The 27,030-nt window shown below is 41.3% G+C and overlaps 1 protein-coding gene across 6 annotated transcripts in view; it reads right to left on the bottom strand.

The window, feature by feature from the left end:
- ARHGEF28 (Rho guanine nucleotide exchange factor 28) overlaps positions 1-27,030 on the bottom strand; it is a 309,493-nt gene that overhangs the window by 253,689 nt on the left and 28,774 nt on the right. For 3 of the 6 annotated variants that reach the window (XM_079917336.1, XM_079917333.1, XM_079917338.1), the window contains exon 1: positions 3,047-3,091. Coding sequence is in view for 5 of the 6 variants with exons in the window: in XM_079917333.1 (XP_079773459.1) it covers positions 3,047-3,048 (2 nt within the window). In the remaining variant the exon portion in view is untranslated. Of the gene's footprint in view, positions 1-3,046; positions 3,092-3,830; positions 3,992-27,030 lie in introns of those variants that run through there. The other 3 variants (XM_079917335.1, XM_079917334.1, XM_079917337.1) reach the window with 3 other exon arrangements.

Genomic DNA, 27,030 nt, shown 5'->3' with positions numbered 1-27,030 from the left:
TTTGCTCTCCTTTGGTCTATTTAAGTCTCTTCTCTCGGTAAGCAATGTGTATTAACTCTTCCCTAGTCTGGTCATAATCTGGTAGGTCTGAGTTAAAATAGCTGTACCAGGATGTTGATCAACTACAAGGTTTTGAAAGCTGGAGGCATAACCCTCCCAGACTTCAGACAATACTACGAAGCTACAGTAATCAAAACAGTGTGGGGGCTTCCCTGGTAGTGCAGTGGTTGAAAGTCCGCCTGCCGATGCAGGGGACACGGGTTTGTGTCCCGGTCCGGAAAGATCCCACATGCCGCAGAGCGGCTGGGCCCGTGAGCCATGGCCGCTGAGCCTGCGCGTCCGGAGCCTGTGCTCCTCAGTGGGAGAGGCCACAACAGTGAGAGGCCCGTGTACCGCAAAAAAAAAAAAAAAAATGGCTTAAGGACTTAAATATAAGACATGACACCGTAAAACTCCTAGAAGACAATATAAGCAAAACATTCTCTGACATAAATCATACCAGTGTTTTCTTAGGTCAGGCTCAAGGCAACAGAAATAAAACCAAAAATAAACAAATGAGATCTAATCAAACTTATAAGCTTTTGCACAGCAAAGAAAACCATAAATAAAATGAAAAGACAACCTATGGACTGGGAGAAAATATTTGCAAATGATGTGACTGACAAGGCCTAAATTTCCAAAATATCCCAACAGCTCATACAACTCAATAACAAAAAAACACACAACCCAATCAAAAAATGGGCAGAAGACGTAAATAGATATTTCTCCAAAGATGACATACAGATGGCCAGCAGGCACATGAAAAGATGCTCAACATCACTAATGATTAGAGACACGCAAATCAAAACTACAATGAGGTATCACCTCACACTGGTCAGAATGGCCATCATCAAAAAGTCTATAAACAAAAAACGCTGAAGAGGGTGTGGAGAAAAGGGAACCCTCCTACACTGTTGGTGAGGATGTAAACTGGTGCAGTCACTAGGGAAAACAGTATGGAGGTTCCTTAAAAAAATAAAAATAGAGTTGCCATATGATCCAGGAATCCCACTCCTGGGCATACATCTGGAGAAAATTATAATTTGAAAAGATACATGCACCGCAATATAACATTGCGGTGCATGTATTTACAATAGCCAAGCACTATTTACAATAGCCAAGACATGGAAGCAACCTAAATGTCCACTGACAGATGAATGGATAAAGAAGATGTCATATATATATATATATATATATATATATATATATATATATATATACACACAATGGAATACTACTCAGCCATAAAAAAGAATGAAATAATACCATTTGAAGCAACATGAATGGACCTAGAGATTATCATACCAAGTGAAGTAAGTCAGAAACAGAAAGACAAATACCACATGATATCACTTATATATGGAATGACACAAATGAACTTATTTACGAAACAGGAACCTACTGACAGAAAACAAACTTATAGTTATGAAAGGGGAAATGGGGTGGGGGAGGGATAAATTAGGAGTTTGGGATTAGCAGATACAAACTACTATATATAAAATAGATAAACAACAAGGTCCTACTGTATAGCTCAGGGAACTATATTCAATATCCTGTAATAAACCATAGTAGAAAAGACTATGGAAAAGAAAAAAATATATGTATACATATGTATAACTGAATCACTTTGCTGTACACCAGAAACCAACCCAACATTATAAATCAACTATACTTTAATTAAAAAAAAAAAGAAAAACTACCAGGTTTTGTATCCTCATTAGACTTGTAGATCTGTTTGGTTTGATGTAGGAGAGCAGAGTGGAATGAATAAAGCTAAGGAGGAGAAAGGTACCAAAAAAAAAAGACTTGGGAGTACTCTAAATTTAGCCTTAGACCAGTCTTTTTTTTTTTTAATCGTTAATTATGGCTGGGCCAAGTCTAACTATCTACAATACATTTTATAACCTGCAAATCACAATCCAGAGAGAATACTCCAGACCCCTGAGTAACCCAGAAGGCAACTTTTTAATTATTCTGAAATCCATTTATTTTATCATTTTGTCTTTCTCCAGAGAACAGAGTGGGGTATGTGTTAAGGCGGAGGGAGGTGACAGCAAGGGAAGAGGTGGAAGGGAGAAGGGAGAGAGGGAGGGCCACCTGGGTAGTGAAGTATGTTAAGGGGAAATGAATGAATATATTTTAATAGATTTAAGATTCTGACTAAATTTGTTCCAAGTCCTTGATATTTTGTTCTATTCGGGATACATCTGAATTGAGGTCATATCCTTATTCTAGATCTAGTACTCTTGGTGTATTTCTTGAGTTGATGATTCAAAGGCCACCTGAAACCCCAATTCCCATACACACATCCATGCCCACCTGCCACCAAACATAGGTTCCAAGGAAAGAGGTTTTGCCTAAAATAAGGAAGGAAGAGAAAATCATCTGCCATTTTCTATGTGGGGAGACAATCGGCTCACTTCTGTTACACCCAGTAACTGTTCTCAAGACTGGAATCCTCTCTCAGCCCAGCAGGCATATCTGACTAGGAATCTCATGGGGCAGCTCTGTCACCCAATCCCCCACCTACTCTATGTCCCAGCACTTTTCCCTTTGAATTCCTACTTCAGGATTTTACCTGACACAACTGTCACTGAACCTTCTCCCCGAAAGAGATACACACAGAAAACATTCTTGGCTATTATCAGAATATCATAAAATAATGTGTTCAAAAATCATTCACATAGATGAACTCAGTATTTCTGAGTCCAAAAGTTATACAGTTAAGCACTGGTGGTTACAGTGGTGAGCAGAGCTGCCTTCCAGAAGTTATACAGTTAAAAGTTACTCAGGAAAATATAACTAAAACCCAGATTTTGGAACCAGGAGCCAACCAGTTTTAAAAGGCTCCATGCAAAGGCTTGAACTAGACAGTAATGTTGTGTGTTGTTTTTTTAAAAGCCCCAACTCAATAGCCAACAGAACATTTCTTCCCACTTCAGTCACAAGGGGTTTCAAGTTCAAGAAAGGGCCACTTAGACCTGCAGCGCAATGTTTAGGCACTTACATAAAGAGGTACTTCACTGCAGTTCAGCTCCATGGCTTCCGCATCTGCAATGAAAATAATAGAAGTGAAAGTTATTGTAGGAGCCCCGTGTAACCAACCAGCAGAGCTGCGCCCTGCCCTTTAGTTAACATCGTAGAGGGAGGAATAATCCACTAGATAGGACAACCGCAGAGACAAAATTAAGAACAAAGGAATAAGATGCTCTCCCTATAAAATATCCTCCTCCCTTTCTTCTTTCACGTGAAGATCCAAACATAAGGAAAACCTATCACCCCAAACATTATCCCACAGACTGCTCCCAAATAGAAATTATATTTCAGGAAGCCAAGAAAGGCCAGCATAAGCATGTTGCAAGTTTTGCCTTAGTTAATCACTTAGATATAGGTTACTCTGCGGTCAAAATTCACTCTTGGCTGGACAAGGCAGGAGCCTGCGGAGACAAGATAGTTCTAAGACCTCTTGGTGAGGGCCAGAGAGTTCAGTCTGGAGGGATGCAGCCCACTGTCACGCTAACCAACCTCTCCACTAGATGCACACATCCCATCTGTACCCGGAAACCAGTTAGCAACTTAGGCAAAAGGAGCATCCTTTAAGGAAGGTTCATTGAACACCTTCAATGGCCAGTAAGATGACCGGTATGGTCCAGCCCCCAAAGAGCTGACAGCTGAATGACAGAGACCTAAAGATTGGAAGAAAGTGAAGAGTGGGCTGCATGAGAACTCTGAGTAGGGCAGACAAGGAGACTCACGGCCCCCCATCACCTTTCCCCTCTCCACCCACCCACCTGCGTCCTCTGGGACAGGGCTCTGCTCACCAGGCCAAGCCTGGCTCTGGTCCCCAGGCCACAGGCAGCTGCAGTACTTTGGGGATGTCTCCTAAGAAGGCAGACAGACACATAGCAACCTGAATTGTGACTCTGAGTACAGTAACCCCCAGAGGTCACACTTGACCTGGAGGAGAAATATAAAGAATTCTATTTTAATTTACTTTTTAAAAAATCATTTCGCTCAAGTTTTACTAATAGTTCATATACATGCGGACACTGGCACCCTCCTAGGTCACAAGTTACATTCCATGAGTCATCCTGAGAGAAGACCGAAGGTCACACGAGGCCAAGGGGTTGACAGCAGAGCCCTCCCCGTCCCACAGTTTCAACACTTTGTGCCCTGTGGCAGTTCACGTAGACCCACGTAAATGGGCTTATGGGTCATCATCATCAATCTGTAATGAAACTAAGCTCACAAACTGGATGAATGGCTTAAGGAGTCCAAGAAAGAAAGTTCAAATTAAAGATAATACCAACCACGAGAATGACAAAACTGAGACTCCCAATCCCGGTATGAATTGTTCATCAGCTACACTGTGAAATAAAAATTATGACCAATCCAAGAGCACTGAGCAGAGCCCCTCAAGATTCAAAATGATCGAGAAGGCATTTAAAATATGCATGTATATCCACCAGCACATGTACCATGACCCTCACACTAAAAGTGCACTGTGTCTCAAGACAGTAGCCATTTTTTTCAACTATGTTCACAGTCACGCCATACACAATTGCAATCCTTTACAAAATTTTGGTAAACTTCATAATAAAATTCGAAGACCCTTTTAAGATTTCTACCTAATAGCAAAAGAAATGAATGTATTCTACAGCAAATGCAGTGCTAAGAAAAAAGGCTGAAATCCACAAAGTAAAAAAAACCAAAAAAACTAAAATGCTTTCCTTTATGAGCAAAACTTTCAAAACTTAGTATTTTAAGAAGCATATTAGGACATATTAAGCTGTGTGGGAGGCTTGCCATACACTTAGAAGAAAGTACAGATGGTATTAGATTTTTGTCTGATAAAATACACTAAAAAAAAACCACTTTTGGTGAGAACATGAAGACATTTTGAAGAGTGAATTACTTCTTTAATAAGTAATGATCTACAGGAAAACTGTTCGAGTACAACCACTGATAGGGTAGTTTCTCAGATAAGAAGTTTAAAAAGCACATACGCAAAATTCATTCACTGTGTCATTCATGGGTGAGATACTGCAAAGAAGAACTTGAAGCCAAAAGCACACAGTTCCACAGGATGTCAGTGTGGTTAACTTTATAGAAATAAGACCTTCAAACACGGTCAAATCTTTACAATTGCTGTAACAAGTAAAAATTTTTACCACATTAAGGTGTGTTGGTTATATCGCAGCAAAGTACTTTAAAAAGTTGCCAAACATGTACTACCTAATTTTCTAACAAAAATAGAAGTGTTCCATATTTGCTGGGTTTTCTGAGATGAAAACTGGCTGTTTATAGCAGATCTTTTAAAAATAGGTTTCAAATAAATATCCTATCCCTTCAAGAAAGAGGTGATATGTTAATAAGTGAAAAAGAAAATGCATCTCAAAAGAAACTCAGGTTATAGACAGTATATACCACCATGAAAACATTTTGAAAAAGTATTTGCACCTTTCCATTTTGTGATTTTGTTGCAAAAATTATTTAAAGTTTGCCACCTACAAAAGCCCTCATATAGGCATGTTTTAAATTTTGGGGAAAAGCTTTCTAATCTATTTTTTTAACCTTTCCAAATGTTTCATGGGTTTTATACTCTTTAAATGCAACAGCTTCTGATTAATTTATAGGAGGAATGATTGACATCATGGAAGATGGGAATTTATTAGCCACATTTAAACTCTTGTACAATTGTTGGATGGGGTTAAAGTATAAACCCCCTTACGTACAAGTACAGCCAGCACTCACTTCTTCAATTAGAATCTATTTATCATAATATGGTATCTTTTTCAGCTATGACACTTCAAAATCAATTTCAAAGTAAACAGTACTTGGAACCAGACATTCAAGCTGAACCGAATATAGCGTTAAAATTATCAAGCAAAGGTTTTCAAAAGAATGACACATTTTCATCGTATTACTCTCACTGGCATGTATTACATGTCAATGTTTTTAGTGAGTGCAAAAAGGACTATTAATAAAAAAAAATCTTACTATAATGTTTAATCCTTATAGCTTTGTAGATTTCAGATATGTTTTAGAATATACACTGTTACAGTAATATGTTTTATTAATAAATACATTAAGGGATACATGTTAACATATTGTACTTAAGGGTATACACACGTCAACATTTTGAAGCTCTGCTCTACAAAGTAAGCCTTTTTCCCTACTTGTTAGGCTACTTTTCCCAATAGTTTTCCTCCAGGCTCAGCAGACAAAGGCATGACCAGTGGAGTGTGGGGTGCTCACCAGCGCCTCTGGAGCTCTGTATTTATACAGCGAAAAGGCCCACATGAGCTGAACTGGAGTGCAGAATCCAACCTCACACAGCTTTGTGAAGGATCCAGGTTCTCCACCAACGCCATCAAGTGTCTGCCTCAAATTTGAATTATAATCATCTCAGGCAAAAGGCAAAACATCAAGGGCTAAACAACATGCTGTTTATATTTCACCTGATACTTATAACAACTCATATTTTATTATTCCTGCCTACTCTACCTTTTACCACTTTTCAGTAAAGAAATTTAGGAGCCATTCTGAGCAGCAGTTATTTTGTTTTTCAGAGAAACTACTTTTCACTCCTTGAAAACATAAACTAAAAACTAAAGTCCCCACAGTTCACAACCTCTGTTCCAACACTTCTAAAACCCCTATCAGGATTTCCTACTTAAGTTGTAGAGAACATAGTTTGCTGCCAATATATTATATCTTCAAATAAAACTTCAAACCAAAATAGATATTAAAAACTATATTCTCACTTTTCTGTAATTAATTCCTCTTTTATAGCAAAGAGCAGTAAGTTCCGTGCTCACTTGCTGAGCTGCATGGCTAAATATGGCCACGCCTCCTTTTACATCAAGTTTAATGATAAAAAGTTTGTGTTTGCTAAGCAAGTCACAATTGCTTAAGTTCTTCACATGCTGCAGCTTTTCACTATATACGTGAAGTATCATGCGCTACACTCCACTTCCTAAAGCTTGAGTTCTCCACCTGCAATTTCAAAAATTGAGACTCAAGTACTTTTTTATTGTACTGTATTTTTGAAAATGCTTATTGGGAAAGTAAAGAGCCAATACATTTCTAGTCTTGCTGGCAGACACCATGGAATAATTTGGGGTCTTAGTACAGAGTTTTTAAGTTTGCTCTCAACAGGGGAAAAAAATCTTATGAAAAGATCATCAAGACATAAAAGATTCAATATTTTAGATATTTTATGAAGCATACATAATATTCCAATATCTCTGGTTGCTAGTTGACAATAAAGAAAAATATTAGACTATTTTCAACAGGTGAAAAGAATATTTTAAATTTAAAACATAACATTTAACTAATACAGAAAAAAATCAGTTCTTTGAAGTTCTGGGTTTCTCATGTTTTTGCATCTAAATGAAATATTCTAAGACTGAGTCAATATAAAACCCATGACTAATGTTGTCTTTCAACATGCTAAAAGTCATTGGTGTGTATGTCTCTCATACAACTTACTAACAGATAATGCTCAAATATTTGTCCGTATTATAAATAACTACATTTTGAAGGCTAAAGGCACTGCGTTAAGTATTTCACAAACATCACCTCAGAGAATCCTCATGGTAGCGCTGAGAAAAATGGTGAAGTCCTAGTTATCTGAATCTTCATTTACAAGTCCCTCCAGTTACAAGGTTAACTGAGGAGCAAGCTACCTAAACAAAAATACTTAAATGAACTGACCACTTACAGAATTACAAGCAAAAGCCTCCCTTGTTCATTCTCCACCCCACCCAATGCTAGCATCTACTCTCTAGCCATTTTATCTTGAACATCAAAAAAAATGTTTTTGTAGTTGTTTGTTCAGGGCTTGGTATGGTTCCCAGATATTATAGCTAAATACAAATCCACTCAAAATAAAACTGGAAATCTTTTTTAAGCATGAAATAAGGTTAAATAAAATTGAGAAAATAATTTGAGTACTGGAGAACTTCAAGTCATATACAAAACTACCAATGAGAATGTGACAGAGATCCATTGACAAGTAAGAAGAAATCATCACAATGAGATAAAGGCTTTTCACTATATAAGTGAAGGTAGTAACTTCAACATTAAAGGAATAACAGCACCTTCTCCCCACCCTAGGAGAAAATGGGAGACGTTCTAATATTTCTAATAAAAATGTCTATAAAAATGAAATTTTTAAATTTCTAATAAAAATGACCCCCATAATAATGCTCTGAAAATCAAACGTGATGACATGGATGTCCTACTGTGCTATCAGTCGTGTCAGAAAAAAAGTCACAACCTCCTCTAACTAATCTCTCACACACACATGATTCACCTTATGTTCATTCTAAGAGTTAGCAGAGTTAAAAACTCAGCATGCATTAGGTCACACTGAACAAGGCTAGGCTGGTATTCGAGCAGCCACTCCAGAGCCTGTAATTCTAGCCGTGATGCTCTGCTGCCTTTCAGCCAAAGGAATAAACTTTAAATGTTAAAAATATTTTCATAATTTTAATTTCATTTTCAAAAACTAGAACCCCAGGCAAATTTTTTCTCCACCCCTGTTACCTCTGGACTGTGGTCCCCATTCCAAGAAGCTTCACTTTAAAGGGCTTTCCTGATACTGACTCTCTTCAGCTAGAAGGACCTCCAGCACCCCTGTCTCCACTTCACAAGAGCAAAGAAAAGCTCAGCAAAGTTGTGCCCCTTGGTTGAGGATGAGGCCAAGAGGCTAGACATGGCCGAGGCATATGGATCAACCTGTCTGAGCCCAGAGCCCAGGCTCTCCTTGGCCTCAGCACAGTCCTTCTGTAACATTACTATGGCCTGAAAGACAGCAATTTGCTTGGCTAAAAGGCTGCAAAAGCCTCACAGCTAGGAGTACAGACTCAAGAACAGGCTGCGTTTGAACATCAGTTATACCCTGTTCTAACTGTGTGCCTTTGGGTCTGTTATTTACCTCCCTGGGCCAGTTTCTAATGCGTCAAGTAGAACAAGTAACAGTACCTACCCCCTAAGATTGTTGGGAAGATTAAGAGATTTGATAGAGAAAAAAGACAAGACACTTAACGGCCCATCATAAGCACTCAATAAATGCTAGCTGTAACTATTTTTATTATCACTGTACATTCAGCATACGCAAAGGATTTTTTAAAACATTTGAATCTTTATTTATCATTCGGAACCTCTATATATTAGACTGATCAAAATGATTCAGGAGTAACTGGGGTGAAGATGGTCTAAAAGAGGTCTACCCAGTTCAGCCTCATCCTGGCAGCCCCAAGGAATCCCCAGGCATCAGGAATTCTGAAGGGCACTGTACCACATCAATATAACACTGTCAAGCCCCAAAGAATTTTATTTGACTTTATAGAACCAGATATTCCCCCTACAGTTTGAAACTTCAAAGGGCAGAGAGCAATTACTATTGGGGTAATTCAATTGCTACCTCAGTTTGAAACCTTCTGCACTTGGAGGGAACTGTTGATTCACAGCTCCTTTGTGAACCTAGGAGTGTAGAATTTTAATTGTATTTCCCAACGGTTATACTAACAGGAGGAGGAAAGAACAGTTAAACGGGAGGTAAGGCCAAGTCTAAGTAAAAACCTTCAATGGCGGCACAATGGATGGGCAAGAAGAAAGCATTTTAGAAATAAACCTCCTGTTTAATACACAACGGTGTCTACAGACCTGCTTCGGGCCGGAGTTATCTACCTGAGTTATGCAGGTCTAAGCAGCTTTAAGTGAAAGAGTAGAATTATTTGGTGAACTCAGTGTGGGGAGATGTCTGAAGATTAGAAAGCCAGCAACACAATAACCATTCAATGGGATCTCATTAATTCAAACTACTGGGGGTGGGGAGGAAGAAGGGGAGCCAGTCAGTCTGAAATAGTACAGCCTAAATTAGAGGACATTTGCAAAGTACAAAGAGGAGCTGGAGCTAGCTGCTAACAAAATGTTCCGCCAAACCAGTCACACTTGCTGGTATTTCACAGGGTGTATTTGCACACAAAGTGATTAAGCCCTTAAAAGCTTTTTATAAGTCAATTGAACATACCCGTACCATCTCACTTAGGCTATTAATCCGTTTAGTGTATCCCTTCATAGTCAATGCAAAGCTCAATCACTCAAGTATCTTGGGCAAGTTACACCCTACCAGGACATCAATGTCCTCACCAGCAACAGATCTCTAAAGTTCCTCCATCGTGTCAAAGTCAACTCACTGTCACTGTGTGCACAACACTATGTAGGTTGTCATGGGAGGGATGTGAAAATACATAAAATAGAAAATGTATAAAATAGTGCCCCTACCACTGATGATAAAAATAGTGGCATCACCAAACCTTGGAAAGGATGTGGAGAAACTGAATCACTTATACACTGCTGGTGAAAATGCAAAATAATAGAGTCCCTCTGGAAAAGCGTTGGGCAGTCTCTCAAAAACTAAACACACACTGCCACCAGCAATTCCACTAATGGGTATTTTCCCCCCCGGGAAATAAAAGTTTATGTTCACACGGAAACCTGGACACAATTGTTCATAGCCTTACTTATAACAGCCAAAAACTAGAATCAGCCCAGATGTCTTCAATAGGTGAATGGTTAAACTCTGTTGTCTTTGTGCACACTTGCATATGTACATACATAACTCAGCAAGATATACTACTCAGCAATTAAAAGGAGCAAACTATTTACTCAACATGGATCAATCTTCAGGAAATTATGCTGATGAGAGCCAGTCTCAAAAGGTTACAGACTATAATCCCACTTATATAATAATATTTTTTAAATGAGAAAAATTAAAGGACCAACAGATTAGTGGTTGTCAGGGGTGAGAAACAGTATTGAGAGAGGTGAGGAGGGAAGGCAGTCGTGACTATAAAAGGGCGACATGAGGGATCCTAGTGGTTTCAGAACTGTTCAGTATCTTGACTGTAGTGGTGAACGCATGAACCTACACACATGACAAAAATGGTACAGAAATTTGAGATCACACGTACTAGTGAATATAAGTAAAACTGGAAAACCTGAATAAGATGGGTACATTGTATCACTGTCAATATTAACTGAGCTGATTATAACACTTTAACAAAATGTTACCATTGGGTAGAGAATATAAAGTTTCTCTATACTGTTTCTTACAACTGAATGTGACTGTACAATTATCTCAATAAAATTGTCAATTTGAAAAGTCATGCTAAAATTTATGTATGTTAATCAATCTTCTCTCTGGTGGTGGCCATCCCCCCACCCCCGGCCCGCATTTTCCAATAATACTGCCATTGCTTAAAATATTTTTAGAATTTCTTTCTCAGCTTACGACATGTTTTGATTATTTGGTGTGGCAGCAAGGCTTTATCCTTAGGAATAAATTTGATAATTTAAAATGTCAAAAGAAATTCAGAACTATGTTAGAGAAGAAACATGAACGAACAAAGTAGGAAATATTATTTATGGGCAAAAACAAAGTAACTGCTAAGTCAAGAAACTGGTTCTCTTTTGTGGAGTCATGGGCTGAATTTAAGGTTGTGAGATCCAAGATTAAAAAAATCACATACTTCTGGTTGAAAATCACTTCTAGAGGCAATGCGAGGCCAAAGAAGTGTTTGAAGTGAGGCAATAACCTACCTAAGGTTGGCTTGTCGTGAGGCTGACCCAAAGACTGCTGAATCGACTGGAGAGAGAAGAAAGTAGAGGCAGAGAGAGTAGCTGGGGGAACAGGTACATGGAAAATTCTCCTGATACTAAGAGTCATTTCTACAGAGAGGTTAACAAATCTAACCAGAGGTGGCAGCCACCACCTCCCCCATGGCCTTCATCTGTATTTCAGGCAGCAAACTGTGGCTATGAGCCACTCCTCTACTTCCCCATTCCCAACTAGGCTTTATACAGTCTTTGTAGGAACAAAAAGGTACTCTCTGCCCACCACCCATAAAAATTAAGACATTCTTAAACCAGAAGAGCTAGACTAGTGCACCCAATTCTAGACTATAAAACTAGTGGACAAACGTGTAAAACCTGGAGAAATTCTAGAATGATGCTTTAATGTTTAGAAATATGACCTTAACAATTAAAAGAAATGAAGTTTAACCTTAGAAATACAGCTAGGCTCTAAATGTTTCATTTAGTTTAGCACATTTACTCAGAACTTCCTATATGCTTAGTACTCAGTTAAAAAAAAAAGTATAAATGTTTCCCTTCAAGTGTCTATCAATCTATCTGAATAGGGCATGCCGATATGAAATCGGCAAATAAGCTAGAGGACAGACAACTAAATACCAAGGATAACATAAACATTCACTCACGCTACAAATATTTATTGAGTATCTATTATATCCTAGGCACTGAGGATGCAAGGATGAATTCTGTCCTAGAGGAAATGCCAGCCCAGTGAGAAAAAGGAAAACAATGGTAATAGAAAATATGTGTGGGATTCTGTGAACACAGGGAAGCAGAAATACTCAAATCAGTCAGCAGGTGAGGTATGGGGCATGGTTCCCCAAGGAAATGAGGCTTAAGCTATGTCTTAAAGAATACACACGACTGCTTTTACCTAGGGGCATTCCTACCCAGAAAGGCATTTGCAAATGAGGGCAGAGCGTGTCTGGTTTCTTACCTGACTGGGTTGGTCGGGTAGGAGTAGAGCAGAAGAGGGAAGGGAGCTGCTACTGGCATTCAGCAACAGGAGCTACGGATACCGAGTGTCCTATAACACTGGGTCAGTCCTGCACAAAGAACTGTCCCACCCCAAATGCCAAGAGCGAGCCTTGCTGAAAATCACTGAGACACACAATAGATGTTCACCAGGTAGACCATGAAATGGGAGGACGTTTCAAGCAGAAGAAACAGGTGCAACTACATGGAAGCATAAAAGAAGAGGCTGTTCAGTAGCACCTCCAGGGCTACTGAAAGTGTGTGTAGGGTAGTGGTGGGAGAGAAGGATGAAAACTTTTTCTGAGCCCCAATGTTATGTCATCCTAAGTAACATGAACCTCAAGCCAGTGAGTGGCTTTAAGCAAGAGAGGGGTGTGATCCAAATTGTGTTTTTTGGTTTTTTTTTTTCTGGTACGCAGGCCTCTCACTGCTGTGGCCTCTCCCGTTGTGGAGCACAGGCTCCGGACGCGCAGGCTCAGCGGCCATGGCTCACGGGCCCAGCCGCTCCGCGGCATGTGGGATCTTCCCGGACCGGGGCACGAACCCGTGTCCCCTGCATCGGCAGGTGGACTCTCAACCACTGCGCCACCGGGGAAGCCCCCAAATTGTGTTTTAAAGAGATCACTGTGACACAGTAGATGGATTGGTAGATGGATTGGAAAGAGAGAGAGAGAGAGACCAAAGTCAGAAAAACCAGGTAAGAGACCATTGCTATTGTTCAGGTGAAAGACATTGAGAGCCTGCTTCAAAGCAATGTTGTAGGGTAGGCAAATTTAAGAGATTAAAGAACAAAATGGAAAGGCCTTGCCGCTTAACTAGATGATGCAGCGCATAAGGATCAGGAGGAATCTAGGGTGATTCCTCGGTTCCTGGTTTGGGAAATGAGATCGACAATGCCATTGACCAAGATGGGGAAAATGAAAGGAAAAGCAGATGAATGACTCAGAGGAAAAAAATGAGTACTGGCCATAATGAGTTTGAGAGGTGAGGACTGGTGTACAAGCCAGGTCAAAAGCAGGGATCTGGAGTTCAAGAAAGAGGTCTGGGCTGGAGAGAAAGAGTTTGATAATATAGAACAGTAGTTAAAGTCATTGGGAGGAAATGGGATGGATCAAGGAAATGGATACACACAAATTCAAAAAGGGCTTAGAACAGAACCTTGGAGACCTCCACGAGAAAGGTAGAGGAAGAGGAGCTCACGAAAGGCATTGAGAAATAGAGAAATAATCAGGGCTGACATTTACTGAGCACTATTTATTGTGCTAGACAATGTTCGTCTAATCCTCACAACCCTACAGAGCACCTCCTGCTACTGTCCCCATTTTACAGATGGGAAAAGTGAGGCATAGAGAGGTTAAGCAGGTTGCCCAAAGGCACACAACTGCTAAGTGGTAGAACCAGGATTCAAACCCAAGCAGTCTGGTTCCAGATCCCACACTCCCAACTATCTAACTATTGTTATGTTAGAAATTTAGAATGTGACAAAATCCAAGAGAAATGAACAAGGCAGCAAACCCTGTGGGTAAATGACGCAAAGCAAGATAAGAACTGAGAAGGACCCACTGAAGCCATGATTCGAGAGGTTGCTGGCCTGCTTGGCCCCAGCCGTGTTGGAAGGAGCAGCCTAATGAGGGCAGTGGAGCAGTAACCAGGGGGTAAGGAGTGGAGGAAATCATGTTAGACAGCAAATGCTTTAAGATTTTAGGAAAATGAGAGAACTTTGTGGCTGAAGTTGTCAGAAAAGACTCTTCTGGGAAGAGGGATCTTGACCTGTGTCTCAGAAAGGAGGAACAGAGTGAGGACTGGTATTCAAATGTTTTCACTGGAGAAAGCCAAGTCAAAAACTATATTGTTACTGTGACTGAGATCCAGATATACCCGTGGGCTCCAGTGATCTGAACAAATGTGACCTACATATGCTAAGAATAATAACTACAAATTTCTATCACATATACAATAAAGACGTGAAATTCAGCATTTGGGATTCAAGATTAAGACAGAAAAGAACTTTCCTACAGGATAAATATTAAAACAGTGCAATGAGTTAGAAATAAATATTCAGCTACCAAATTAAACACCAAATACATTGTCCTGAATATTACTAAGGGCACAGAGAAGTATAAGATCCTGTCCTCAAGACATTTATAGAGAGACAAGTCCAACCACATGAACAGTTCAGCAACAATTCAAGAGATAAATAATAATTGGATAACAATACATAATTGCTTAGAGCTCACGAGGGACTGCAGTGAGGTCAAGGAGAATGAGGACTCAGAGGGGCCATGGTCTTTGGAAATTAGAAAGTTACTGGGTATCACTTCCAGTGCAATGAAGAGGAAAATGAAGGGGACTTTTGTTTTATTTCGGTCTTTTTGTTAGTGGGGACCTGTGCACGCTTACCAGGACAAGGGAAAGAAATGAGAATGTCGAAAGTGCTGGGGAGAACAGATCTTGGTACTTGGTGCCTAGCGGCCAAGGATGTTAAATGTCACATAACGGGGACAGTCCTGCATCCTGAAGAACTGTGCCAAGCTCTTCTTTGAAATCTGAACAGATCTTAATTTTGCTTCTGATGGCTTAGGTGTGCCTTTTCCTCAAAAGAGAGGTTAGCCAACCTCAAGTCTCCTCCAGAAGGGGATCCCTCATGGGAGAGTTCCTATATTCGAGAAAGTCATACCAGTTCACTACATAATACTATCCTTGATGTAATCCCCCAGGAAATTAGCATATAATTTCTTTTCAGATCTACCATTAAAATTCCTAAATATTTTCATTTAAATTATAATTTAACTACCCAACTCAGAAGCTGTATATTAATATTGATTTTCAGTTAAAAATGAAAACAGAATACTAATCTTGCTTCAATTTTTCAAAAAGATAGTAAAAAGAATTTAGTTTCTAAATCTGCATATTTTCCATTGGAGTGAATGGTTCTATTTCATGGCATATAAGTTCCTTGTTGACAGTCCTCACCAAGAGAGACCAAAGAATAAGCCTCTGTCTTTCTATCAATCTGATCTTGGACAAGTGGGTGGCTCTTAAGATTGGATGTGCTCCAAAAACTGCAATGCCTGCTGTGAGGCAGGTAGAACTTGGGCCCTTTCCCTCTTACTATTTACTCAAGTCCCTTTTCAGATCATGTTTTCCATGGCTCTCGCATAACAGTGTGTTTCCTAAAGCAACACTGAGCTCATTATTCTGAAAAACTGCACTATTACAAAGGAAATGGGAACTAAACGCTACACTTTGCAGAACCTGAAGCAGTAAATGCCACATCAAGGCAGATCTTCACATGCCATGAACTGAACTACTCTCTATCTGTTCTAGGAAAAAAATGCAATCTGAAAAACTAACATTTGCACCAACAGAATACACAGGTGTGGTATGTGCATGCCTGAGTGTTTGTGTCTCCCCCCACAAATTCAAATGTTGAAAAGCTCACCCCCAGGATAATGGTATTAGGAGACAGGGCCTTTGGGAGGTTCTTAGCTCATCAGGGTGGAGTCCCCATGAATGGAATTAGTACCCTTATAAAGATGACTCCACAGAGCTCCCCAGCCCCTCCTGCCATGTCAGGACACAACAAGAAGTCTATGACCCAGAAGAGGGGCCTCACCCAACCAGGCTGGCACCTGATCTTGGACTTCTAACCTCCAGAACTGTGAGAAATAAAGGTATTTCACAATAGCAATGCCAAATACATGATCACACTTAACAGATACCTCTCATCACCTTAGGTCTTCTCATCAACGTGACTAAATTTAGTTCATCTTAACCCCACTCGCAACATACACACATACAGGTCCACACAAACTTTTACCTTTCATCTCCTAGTTCTTTACATTCCTATCTTCTAGTAGGTGATAGCTAACTAATCGAGTGATATAATCCAGGTTAATAGGGTAATGGAGAGTCATGGGTATAAAGTCTCGATCTTCCTACCAACAAATCATGCCTTCATTCAAAAACACGGACTCAGAGTCAGGAACACAGAAGGAAAGCAGGGCACACAGTGTGGAGCAAGCAGGTCTATGAGCCAAATTACAGAAAATATGCCATTCCCTGACTCAGTGCCTGTGTATGCGCCCACACGCAACACAGATCTGTCTAGGTGTGTGGCCTATACATTTAGATTACATATTTGTGGGGAAACCTCATTTTAGACGAGCGTTCACAGAGCACTCAGTAAAATACCGATACCATACAAAACATCCCAGGTGTGGAATGTACCTAGTAAACTTAATTACAGTGACTGAGTGATTTATTGATAGACAGTCTATAACATCAATTCCAGACCACATCCATTCCCCACCTCTGAAATGAGCTCATGCCAAGTTATGCTCTACCAATTCATTTCCCCCTTTTAACTATATTACATTTTTAGAAAGAACGACTTTGGTTCTTTCCTTTTTTCCTCCATCCTTAAGATGCCACCTCACTCTGAACAAAGACTTCATTTCCTATTTTGAAACCAATACTTTTCATCAATTGATCACATATTAGGCCATTAGAGCTCTTTCTTTCTGGCTCTGCCCTCCAATTCCCTCATCCATCTCCCCTCATGTGTTCTGGGTCCCATTTGTTTCCATTAGCTGAGGGACTTTGCACCCACAGAAGTCCGGGGTCTGCCCACAGGAACTCCTGGCCTATTGGAGGAAGCATACAATAAAACAACCAGTGCCATGTAATTAACATTAGAATAAAGAAAAGCACTGGCTGCTAGCAGAGAACAGAGAAAAGGCACCAATCCTACCAGGAATGGGCTGGGTAAATCTGTAAGATGAGTTGACAAGGATTTGTTCCTTTAAGTGTTTAAGAAAACAGACTTTCTTTCTGCCAATATGATGGGTTAAATAACCTGAGACCCCTACTGCTCAAAGCATTAGTTAGACTATTTCAGGACTACTTCAAATGCATAGTTCGAACTCTCCCAAGAAAACAAGGGAGCTCTCCAACAGTCACAAAATTAAGACTCACTGAGAAATACAGTGATGACCTACTGAGAATCTTTGCCCTGAAGAGTTTGGCTGGTCTCGGCCCAGAAGACAGAGTTTAAATGGCCTTTGAGGGCAAGAGACAAAGTCATGGATCCATCTCCTGAATAAGGCAGTACCCAGAGTGCTCTACCTTTAGTCAAAGAGAAAAGTATGACGACTAGTAAAAGGAAAAGGCAAGGAACTTTGTCTCAGCCTAAGCTTTTCAAGAGCGGGGGGAAAAGCGTTCCCTGGAAATCTTCAACTGAGACATTAACATACAAAAAATAGTCCCAGGCTGGTAATGCTGCATTTGGAGTTAACTCAGATTTATGAACTCCCACAGTTAGAGTCTCATTTGTCATAGGCTCACAATTCCAAATCATTAAACACTCTATGCAGCTATGCATCACAAGAAATACAGTCCAAACAGCAAGATCAGACCCTCAGAACTTCAAACAGACTAACCAAATATTCTAAAATATAAGCATATTTAAGTAAGATGTTGAAAAAAATAACTGAAAGCATGAGAAAGGCACAGGACACTATCCTAAAACACCAGGCTGACTTGACAAAGAACCAAATAAAACTTCTGAAAATAAAAAGGTATAATGTCTGAAACTTCATTGGACAGGTTAAATAACAAAGAAAGAAAAATGAAAAGGTAATCAGTAAACTAGAATTTGAAATTTAAGAGATTACCCAGAATATAGTAAAAAGCTAGAGAAGGGGAAGGATATGAAAGAAGTTAAGGAACATGAAATATAGTATGAAAAGGTCCACATACTTTTTACAGGAGCCCCAGACTGAGATTAAAGGGACAAAAGAATATGTGAAGAGAGAATTTTGGAGAATTCTTATTAATTGATACAATTCTCAGATGCTGAAAATATATTGAGCTCCAACAAATCTCTATCTAGATACATCATAGTGAAAGTACAGAACACAGAGAGACCTTTAAAAAGAACTTTGCAAAATCATGTCTAGGTGTGATATTAAAATGAGTTATCATGGAGAATAATATATACTGCATTTTGTATGATCAGAGAAAAGTGAAGAAAAATATGTAAACTGTACACATTGGTTCTCTTACAATGAGAAATTGCTGGGAGTAATGGAAAGGTCTTTTAAAAATCTCTATTATTTTGCTGGTGATACCATGTCTTTTTTAAATAAAAATATTTAAATGTAAAATGTAAATTTTTTATATTTAAAATAATTTATTTATAAATAACTTGTTTTACATTTTAAATATTTAATTTTAATCTTTTAAATTAAAAAAAAAATCAGCCACAAAAGGAAAATAAATAAAACACCAAAACACCTTGGCTCTGCACTTTTTAAGCAGTGTGCTCCAAGGCCTCAGTTTCCTTACCTGTAAGAATGGGGTGATAGTGTCTACTTTGCAGAGCTGTGAAGATCAAAGCAGCTACTATAGGTGACTTTCCCAGTGTTGGTACTACAGTTCCTTATTTTAAGGCAAAATCTGCCTCCCCCTAATTTTCACCCATTAGTTCTAAACTGACCTCTGAAACTGCACAGAACTAGGCTAATGCCTTTTCCCACAATCTTTGATGACTACTTATCTCATCATCCCTTCTCCATCCCCTATGCTTTCTCTTCTCTAGGAGGAGAACTGTTTCTTTGATTATTTCCCTAATATCATTGCTTCAAGAGCTATTCAATATTATCAGGCCCAAACTGGTCCACATTAACTACACTGCCCACTTTGCTAAAGGTAATAAAAGCCACTCAGGTTTATAACCCTAGAACGTTTACTTCTCTTCCTCCTTCACTTCCACACTCACTCATGTACCATGTAGTAATTACTTGGAGTCTCCCCTCCATCTTCCCCTCTTCATTCTCTTTACTAAACTGGCGTCCCATTCCCATCACCTCCCCCAACCTCCCAGCAATATTCCAAGAGTCTGTTAAGTGATCACCAGAAGCATGTTCCCCCCTCCCCACTTCTAAACCATCTTGGATATTAACACCAGGTTAAATACTCAATTTAATACCCAAAGTCATTGTTTCCCTTATTTTACTCCTCTGGTCAAGAACAAATCTTAGCCTCTAGTACCTATCAAATCAAATACAAACTCCCACACTGGGCTTCCAGAGCATCCTGCAATGTTGTTCATCCCACCCATAACCTATCGTTCACCACTTCTCCACATAAATCTCACTTGACCCAGATTTGCTCCCCATGGGTCCCATGCCCAGACTCTACCACCTTACACTTCCATGAATCCCTTTCTGAATATTCTAACTCTGTAGCATGGGACACTAGGGTTTGAATCTTGGATCGAACACCTACTAACTCTGTGACCTTGGACTACCTCACTGGCCTCACAATATCTGTTGTAAGGATCAAATGGAATCCAGTACACAAAACCCCTAGAGTAGAACTGACACTCAGTAGGTACTCAATAAACTCCAGGGTCCTCCCTCCCCTCATGTTCCCAATGTCTGCCCCTGTATGTTTTATTTATTCTACAATCTTAACAGTTATATCCCAGCACTTGTTGCTATTTGTTTCATGTGTTTATCTTATATCCCCAGCTAAATTATTCTCTTGCATCCTTTGCTGTGTTCCATACATACCAAAAAATTAGGAGACTAAGTCCAATCACTATATATTCTTTGACGAGGAGTGGAGGTTAAGAGCGACTATTGTGTTTGAAAACACAACATATTCATTCAACAGCATTCGAGCAGCTACTGGGCAACAGGATACTATGTGCTGAGGAGATATAATTCAACAAGAGAAACAAAAATCCCAGCCCTTCTGAAGCTGACAGTACCAATTTACAGGCAATAACAAATTTTCTAAGAGTACATTTGAAAGTGATATGTGCTATTTTAAAAATGAAGCAAAGGAGGAGGACACAATGGCAGGGGTGGGCAGTGGGGTGCAATTTTAAGTACAGTGGTCAGGAAAGACCTCATTGAGATGATGACATTTGAGCAAAGACTTAAAAGAGATGTAGGAGAGACCCATGCAGATGTCTGGGCTAAGAGTCTCAGGCAGAGGAAGGAGAGAGTGGGAAGTCGCGAAGCAAGGTGGGGACATTGACCAGTGCGAGCGTGATCAAGGAACAGCAAGGAGTCCGAGTGAGTAACATGGAGAGTGACAGAAAAAGGAAGACAGGAGCTTCTGGGCTGCTGAACACGTGGAGGTGCTGGGAGAGTGGCACGCTCAGAGGGAGCGTGGAAGTTCCACATACCTTGCCCTCTGCATCTCTTCCACATGGTTCTTCCTGAGTTACATCCTTTTTTAATAAACTGCTGCTCTATTGCAACTAAAGAATGATTCGTGAAAACCTGTTCAACTTACAGCAGCCTATCTTCAGCATCTTTCAGAAGATACTCGGTGACCAGAGGAAGTATTGAGAGCATCCTCAAAAAAACACATACCATCTACTGAAAGTTTTCAGAGTTTAAAAGCATGACTTCTCCCGGCTCTGGAAAAGTTGTAAAATCAGCAGAGACTGACACAGTCACTTCCACAGTGCCTATAGGACCCCTCAGTAGCAGCAGGAAAAGACAAAAGCAGCTCCACCTTTAAGAATTTCCAAGAAACCCACCGGAAGAGTTGTACCAACTACCGTAGGTGTTGAGAAAATTTCCAAACCTGCCTCAACCATCAGATTGGCTGAACCAATAGCAAAAGCCTCACCACTTCCCCAAAGAGACGGGAGAGCCAGACCTGTACCAGCCACTGCCAGAGCTCCACCCCTTCCTAGATTAACTTCATTACCCACGACTAAATATTTACAGACTCCTGTGTCCTCAGGGTCCTCTGAACCTTCCGTACACACTGGGGGGTGGGGGGGGGGGTGAGAAAAACTGCTTATGTCTTCTGCCTCCTTCCAAAGCTCTACCCTGAGCAGGCTAGAGCTCCACAGACAGAGGTTTGGAGCTTTCCAGGAAGGACAACGTTGTAACTATATTTAAGAGGCTGTGACCAAGTCGCGTTTGTGTTTTTATTTTACAATACACTGTAGTAAAATCATACACATGCACTCAAAAAAAAAAGGGGACAGAGAAAAATGGAGGGCCTGATCACATAAGACCTTATATGTCATCATGTGGGCTTGGGTTTCTCTAAGTATGATAGGATTCATTCAAGGGTTGCAAGCTAAGGAGTGACATGATCTGACATATATACTAACAGTATTATTCTAACTACTATGTTGCAGGTTGACAAAGGGACCAAGGGCAGAGTGGGGGACTTGTTTGTTTGGAGGCCACTGCAATGATCCAGGCAAGAGATGATGGTGGGCAAGAACAGGGCGGTAGCAAGGGCAGCAAGAGCAGTAACTGGATTCTGGACACATTCTGAAGATAAAAGCCAACTGGATTTCCTGGCAAATCGGAAGTGGGATGTGAGAGAAAGAGGGTGTCTCCAAAATTTGAAGACTGAGCTAAGGATGGAATTGCCATTAACGGAGATGGGGAGTGGCACAGGGGGTGCAGATTCGGGAAAGGAAACCAGGGATTCAGTTTGGGGCATAAGTTTGAGATGCCCACACGTGGAGAGCTGTCACACAGGCACTGAGATACACAGTCTGCAGTTTATTCTGCCCACCAAGTCCTTTTCCTGATTTATTCTCATCAAAGCACTAGTGGGAAGATAAGAGATTAAAAGGAGGAAGAGTAGGGACGGTTCCCTGCCCTTGAGGATGTGGAAATCTAAAAAGGGAACATGAAAGCCTTTTCTGCCACCTATGGCACAGCCTAAGCTGGAAATGGCATCTTCCTTTTCTAACACTTGGAAAGGCATCAAAGGAATGAGATGAGTACGTCCAAAGAGTGGTTTTAGACACAAAAACACGCCACCATGTTGACTGTCTGGGCTCCAGCTCTACGTAGCCAGAATACATGCCAACGATACAAGCAAATGAAACCACATCCACCATTTTATGATAAAATCTCCCCCAAACTCCCCTCTTACAGTTCTGTTCTCCAGATAGAGTGTGGTCTCCAGGGCTATTTTCCTTGGAAATCATGATCATTTTCCAAAGGAAAATGTGTTCGGGTTTTCTAATGGTCAAGGAAGCGGACGAGACTAAGAACCCGGCAGCTTGAGTCAGCCCTGGCTCCCCTCCACAGGCCCCGCCCTGCCTCTGCCTCCTGACTTGGTTTCTCAGTGTGTAAATACTGCAACAGGGAAAATATTTTCCACTGCCTACACACAGGGCATTTGTGAGCATTAATGAATTAATGTGTATAAAACACGAGGAGCTACTCAAATAAAAGAACAATGAAACTCTATTTGTAAATTTTTGAGGTCCAGGCAGAGCAATCTTAACTCTTTTCGTACAAACCCCACTGAAAATCAGACTAAGATATCAGAAGTTATCCTGCACCAGCCTGAAGAGACAAAATGAGATAATGTCTGAAAGCTCTTTGTGAAGTTCAACTCCAATGTTAGGATTTCTAGCAACAAGATAAAAATGCAATATTAAACAGGTTAGGAATCATTACAAACCAACAAAAAGCTGTAGTTCTAGCAAAGCTCCCCGTGGTGGTTAAATGTGTTGACCTGTGAGGCCATATTCTGAGTTGTTGCTGGAAACATGACAAGACCCGGGAAGAAAATATGGGCTTTTGTCTAAGAGCCGTAGGATCGAGCACAGCGTAAGAGCCGTCCATGAAAAGAGCTTTGTTGAAGGCGTTTTCCCTTATTTTCTAGACGCTGTCCAAGTCCACTCAAGTGGTCACGGTTACCATTGAAGTGAAGAGGCCACTGTATAGATTCTGCTAATAATCCAGGTAGACGGTCTTCCCTGCCCACTGTGATTTTTACTTCAGTATTCAAACAACCTTTCACGTTGTCTCATTCCTGGCTCAGACTGTGCCGAAAACCAGATGAACGCACGACCTGGAGGTGGAACCTTTCCCCCACCAAGCAATGATGTGCTCTGATTACTGTGACCATCATGTTTTCTCGCACCTCAGCTTTTCATTTCAGAAAGAGAAGAGCAAGTGGTGGCTAGAAGAATATCTGACACGCAGAGGGCAGAAACAACAAGCTACAAATGACTCCATGATTCACCTGGATCTAGACCAAAGATCTTGACGAGTTCATCCCGACAACGCTGCCGTGAGCAGGCCTGCACAGTCTCCCCACTGTGGACACCTGAGGCGGGAAGGGCTGACTCGCCCAAGGTCAGCGCGTTCTAATCCCTGAGCTGCTCATGACTCACGGTAAATTCCAAACTCCCAGTTCTGTGTTTACTGCACACGGACACTAATCTCCCAACTGGTTTCCCTACTTTTGGCCCCGGCTCCCTCCAGTCCGTGAGGCCCGCAACCAAAAGATTCCACTTCTTCAAATACTGCTCTGGGTGTCCAGCCCCCCTCACCTACTCTAAGCCTCTTGGTGGCTCCCCACTGCCGAGAGAGAGGAAAGGCCACCCTCTACACCTGCCATTCACACACGCTGTGTGTGAGCATCCCTCCCAGGGCGTCGGACAACACTTCCTTTCTCCTCTGGAGGGGGCTTTGTGGTGGTCTGGCTGTCGGGCATCCTTCCCTTTTTCCAGTTATCACCTGCATCCCCCCTCTGGGGAGCCCTCCACTGTGCACAGCTTTGACAGGAAGTAGGATCCCATTGTCCTCACAGAAGCCCACGGGAATTCGTTGCAGCCAGGGGTGGGTACGTGGTAGAGAGCTTATGCAAGGGAGTGCCTTAGGAGCAGTCAGGGTCGTAGTTAGGCATCAAGGTCTGTTTCTGTTATCACCCAAGAACTACGGCTAAAGCACTCTCTAGCCTATTTCCTACAACTTCCCATTACAGGCTGGCCATTCTATGAGGGTGGCCTACTGCGTATCCCCATCTCCCCCACCCAAACACTGCATGTACGCTTCCACCCCTGTGCTATCTTCCTGGAGAACACAGGGCAGAGGTGCCTGACCGGGGTAAGCACAGGGCAGGAACAACAAACCCAGTCCAGGAGCTGGGCATGCTGAGTCTTGAAGGATGAAAGCAAGTGAAGTAGACTAACAGGAAGGATGCGGGTATGGGGAGGAGACACATTCCAGCCTGTACACTGAGCACAGAGAACATGTCAATCTATGTAGGATCTAAAGTCTCTTCTTTAGAGTTGTGTGCAAGATGACAAGGGGACAAAAGCTGAGACTAGAGATGCAAGCAGAGCTCCGCTCAGCACTTTACCATTTGAGTCTCCATCCTGAAGCTTAAGGGGTGGCTTAGAAGAAATATAAGAATAAATCCCTAAAAGCCAGAAAGAGAGCAAAACTCTGTTTCTCCCAATTAGCTTTTTGAAATTCCTAACATTTACTCTTAATACATGCACTCACCTCCACAAAAGACAACATAATATTAAGCTAAGACACCTGCTTCAGTTAAACTCATTCCAAAATAATTTAGTTTTGCATACAGAGCACCAGCCAAAAAAAAATCAACCCCATCACATTCCTGAGCAAGGCAGGAGACAGAAGCAACTGCAGTGTGTCCAAGTGTCAGGCTGTGGAAAGAACCAAGGCAGAAAAGAGACACATAACCTGGATTAGGGTTCTCAATCTGTCTCTAACTAGATGTGTGACTTTGGGCACGTTACTTAATTCAAGCCTTGATTTCCTTAACTGTAAAACGTGGCTAATGATGGCAACAGCTACGAGACTGTTAGGGTGATGAAACTGAATGGACCTAAAGCCCCTGGTACACATCAGCCACACAATGACACCGTCCCTTTCTTTCCAAGAAACAGTTCCCCCAACAAAGACCTCAGTTTCTGGAAGGCATGTCCCTCACACCCTGAGGCATCACTGGAAAACCAGTGGTCCAGGAGTGAGGAGACGTGGGTTCCTATAACTGCCATTTCCAACTGTGTGACTAGGAGAGGTCAACCAACCACTTGGGAGCTCCATTTCCATATCTGTAAAATGGAGACAATAATCACTGCCCACTCCTGGACATGCAAGGATTAAGGGAGGGTCACAGAAGCTTTTACGAACTCCAGATACATAAACTCTCATCACCTAGTATTTGTGTACTTATAAATGACCTTCTCTGAGACATATTTCTGACACCACCTCTGAAATTCCAGTTCAACCACTTTCCTCATGTCACTCACGAACCTACAAAGACTCTTTATGCTTGTTAGCCCTCTTTCAAATTCTGTTTGATTTCCAACTCTCCTTAACGTGGTCCCACCTTACCTGGCTCTCGAATACTCTTTCCTCCTGCTCCCCCAGATTTGCAGGCTGTCCCTCTCATGGTCCACACTCACTCCCGCCCCTGCACTGGCTCTCCTACCTAAAGCACCCTTCCCCCTCTATTGACCTAAGTGGATAAATCCTAACACCCAGCTTATTCTACCTGCTCCATGACACCGCTGGCAACTCCAGCAATAAGGATTCTCTCCTTGTTCTAAACTCCCTACCAGACTCTCAGTTGATATTTTACTAAATTCCCTAATTTCTCCTCTCTGCTAGTGTTCTCTTCAACTAGGTAACAAGCTTCTTGAGGGAAGAGAGCATGTCATTTTTATGCCCATTCCCCATTCCCTAAAAAGTTCAACATAGGGCTTCCCTGGTGGCGCAGTGGTTGACAGTCCGTCTGCCGATGCAGGGGACGCGGGTTCGTGCCCCGGTCCGGGAAAATCCCACATGCCGCAGAGCGGCTGGGCCCATGAGCCATGGCCGCTGAGCCTGCGCGTCCGGAGCCTGTGCTCCGCAACATGGACGGGAGGTTCTCACATCTCTCTGTGCACCAAAACTTTCAGCCTTGGTTCATTTCCACAAACTCTTAACAAGCACCTACTCTGTGTCTGATGTTAAGGAAACCAAGGTGAGCAGGGCAAGTTCCCAGGTCTTAGAGTCTCAAGACACCAACAGGTCAATGACAGGCTCCAGTCCAGTGGAGCAGGGGAAGCTGCAGATTCCAATGCTGACTTTCAATCTACAACCGCGGTTAAAACAAAACTGCCTCTTCCCTTGTAGGAATCGAGCCATGAATTTCTGACAAAGATGTACTTAATGCGTTATGAGTAAAATATTGGGAATAATCGCAAAGTCTCACATGGAGAATAGTATACTAATTTTATGCAGTCACTGAAAATGATAATTTTTGAAGGGTATTTAACAAACACATTAATAATATCAAAAGTAAAAAACAAAGAATGCCCCGTGTACATACTATGTGATCCCAATTACGTTACGGTGAAACTAGCTGTCGTTGACCACAGGTTCACTGTCCACCAGGCCCCACCTCAAGCACTTCACACAATGACCATGACAAGGGCAGCCTGGGTGAGACCTTCCACATCCCCCATGATCTCCACCAGCTTCCCCCAAATAACACAACCTAACTAAAACTGTGTTTGGCTTCAAGACAAGCCCCCTCTTT

Source organism: Stenella coeruleoalba (assembly GCF_951394435.1).
Source record: "Stenella coeruleoalba genome assembly, chromosome: 3".
Taxonomy (NCBI): Eukaryota; Metazoa; Chordata; class Mammalia; order Artiodactyla; family Delphinidae; genus Stenella; species Stenella coeruleoalba.
This window is presented reverse-complemented; position numbering and strand designations above follow the sequence as displayed.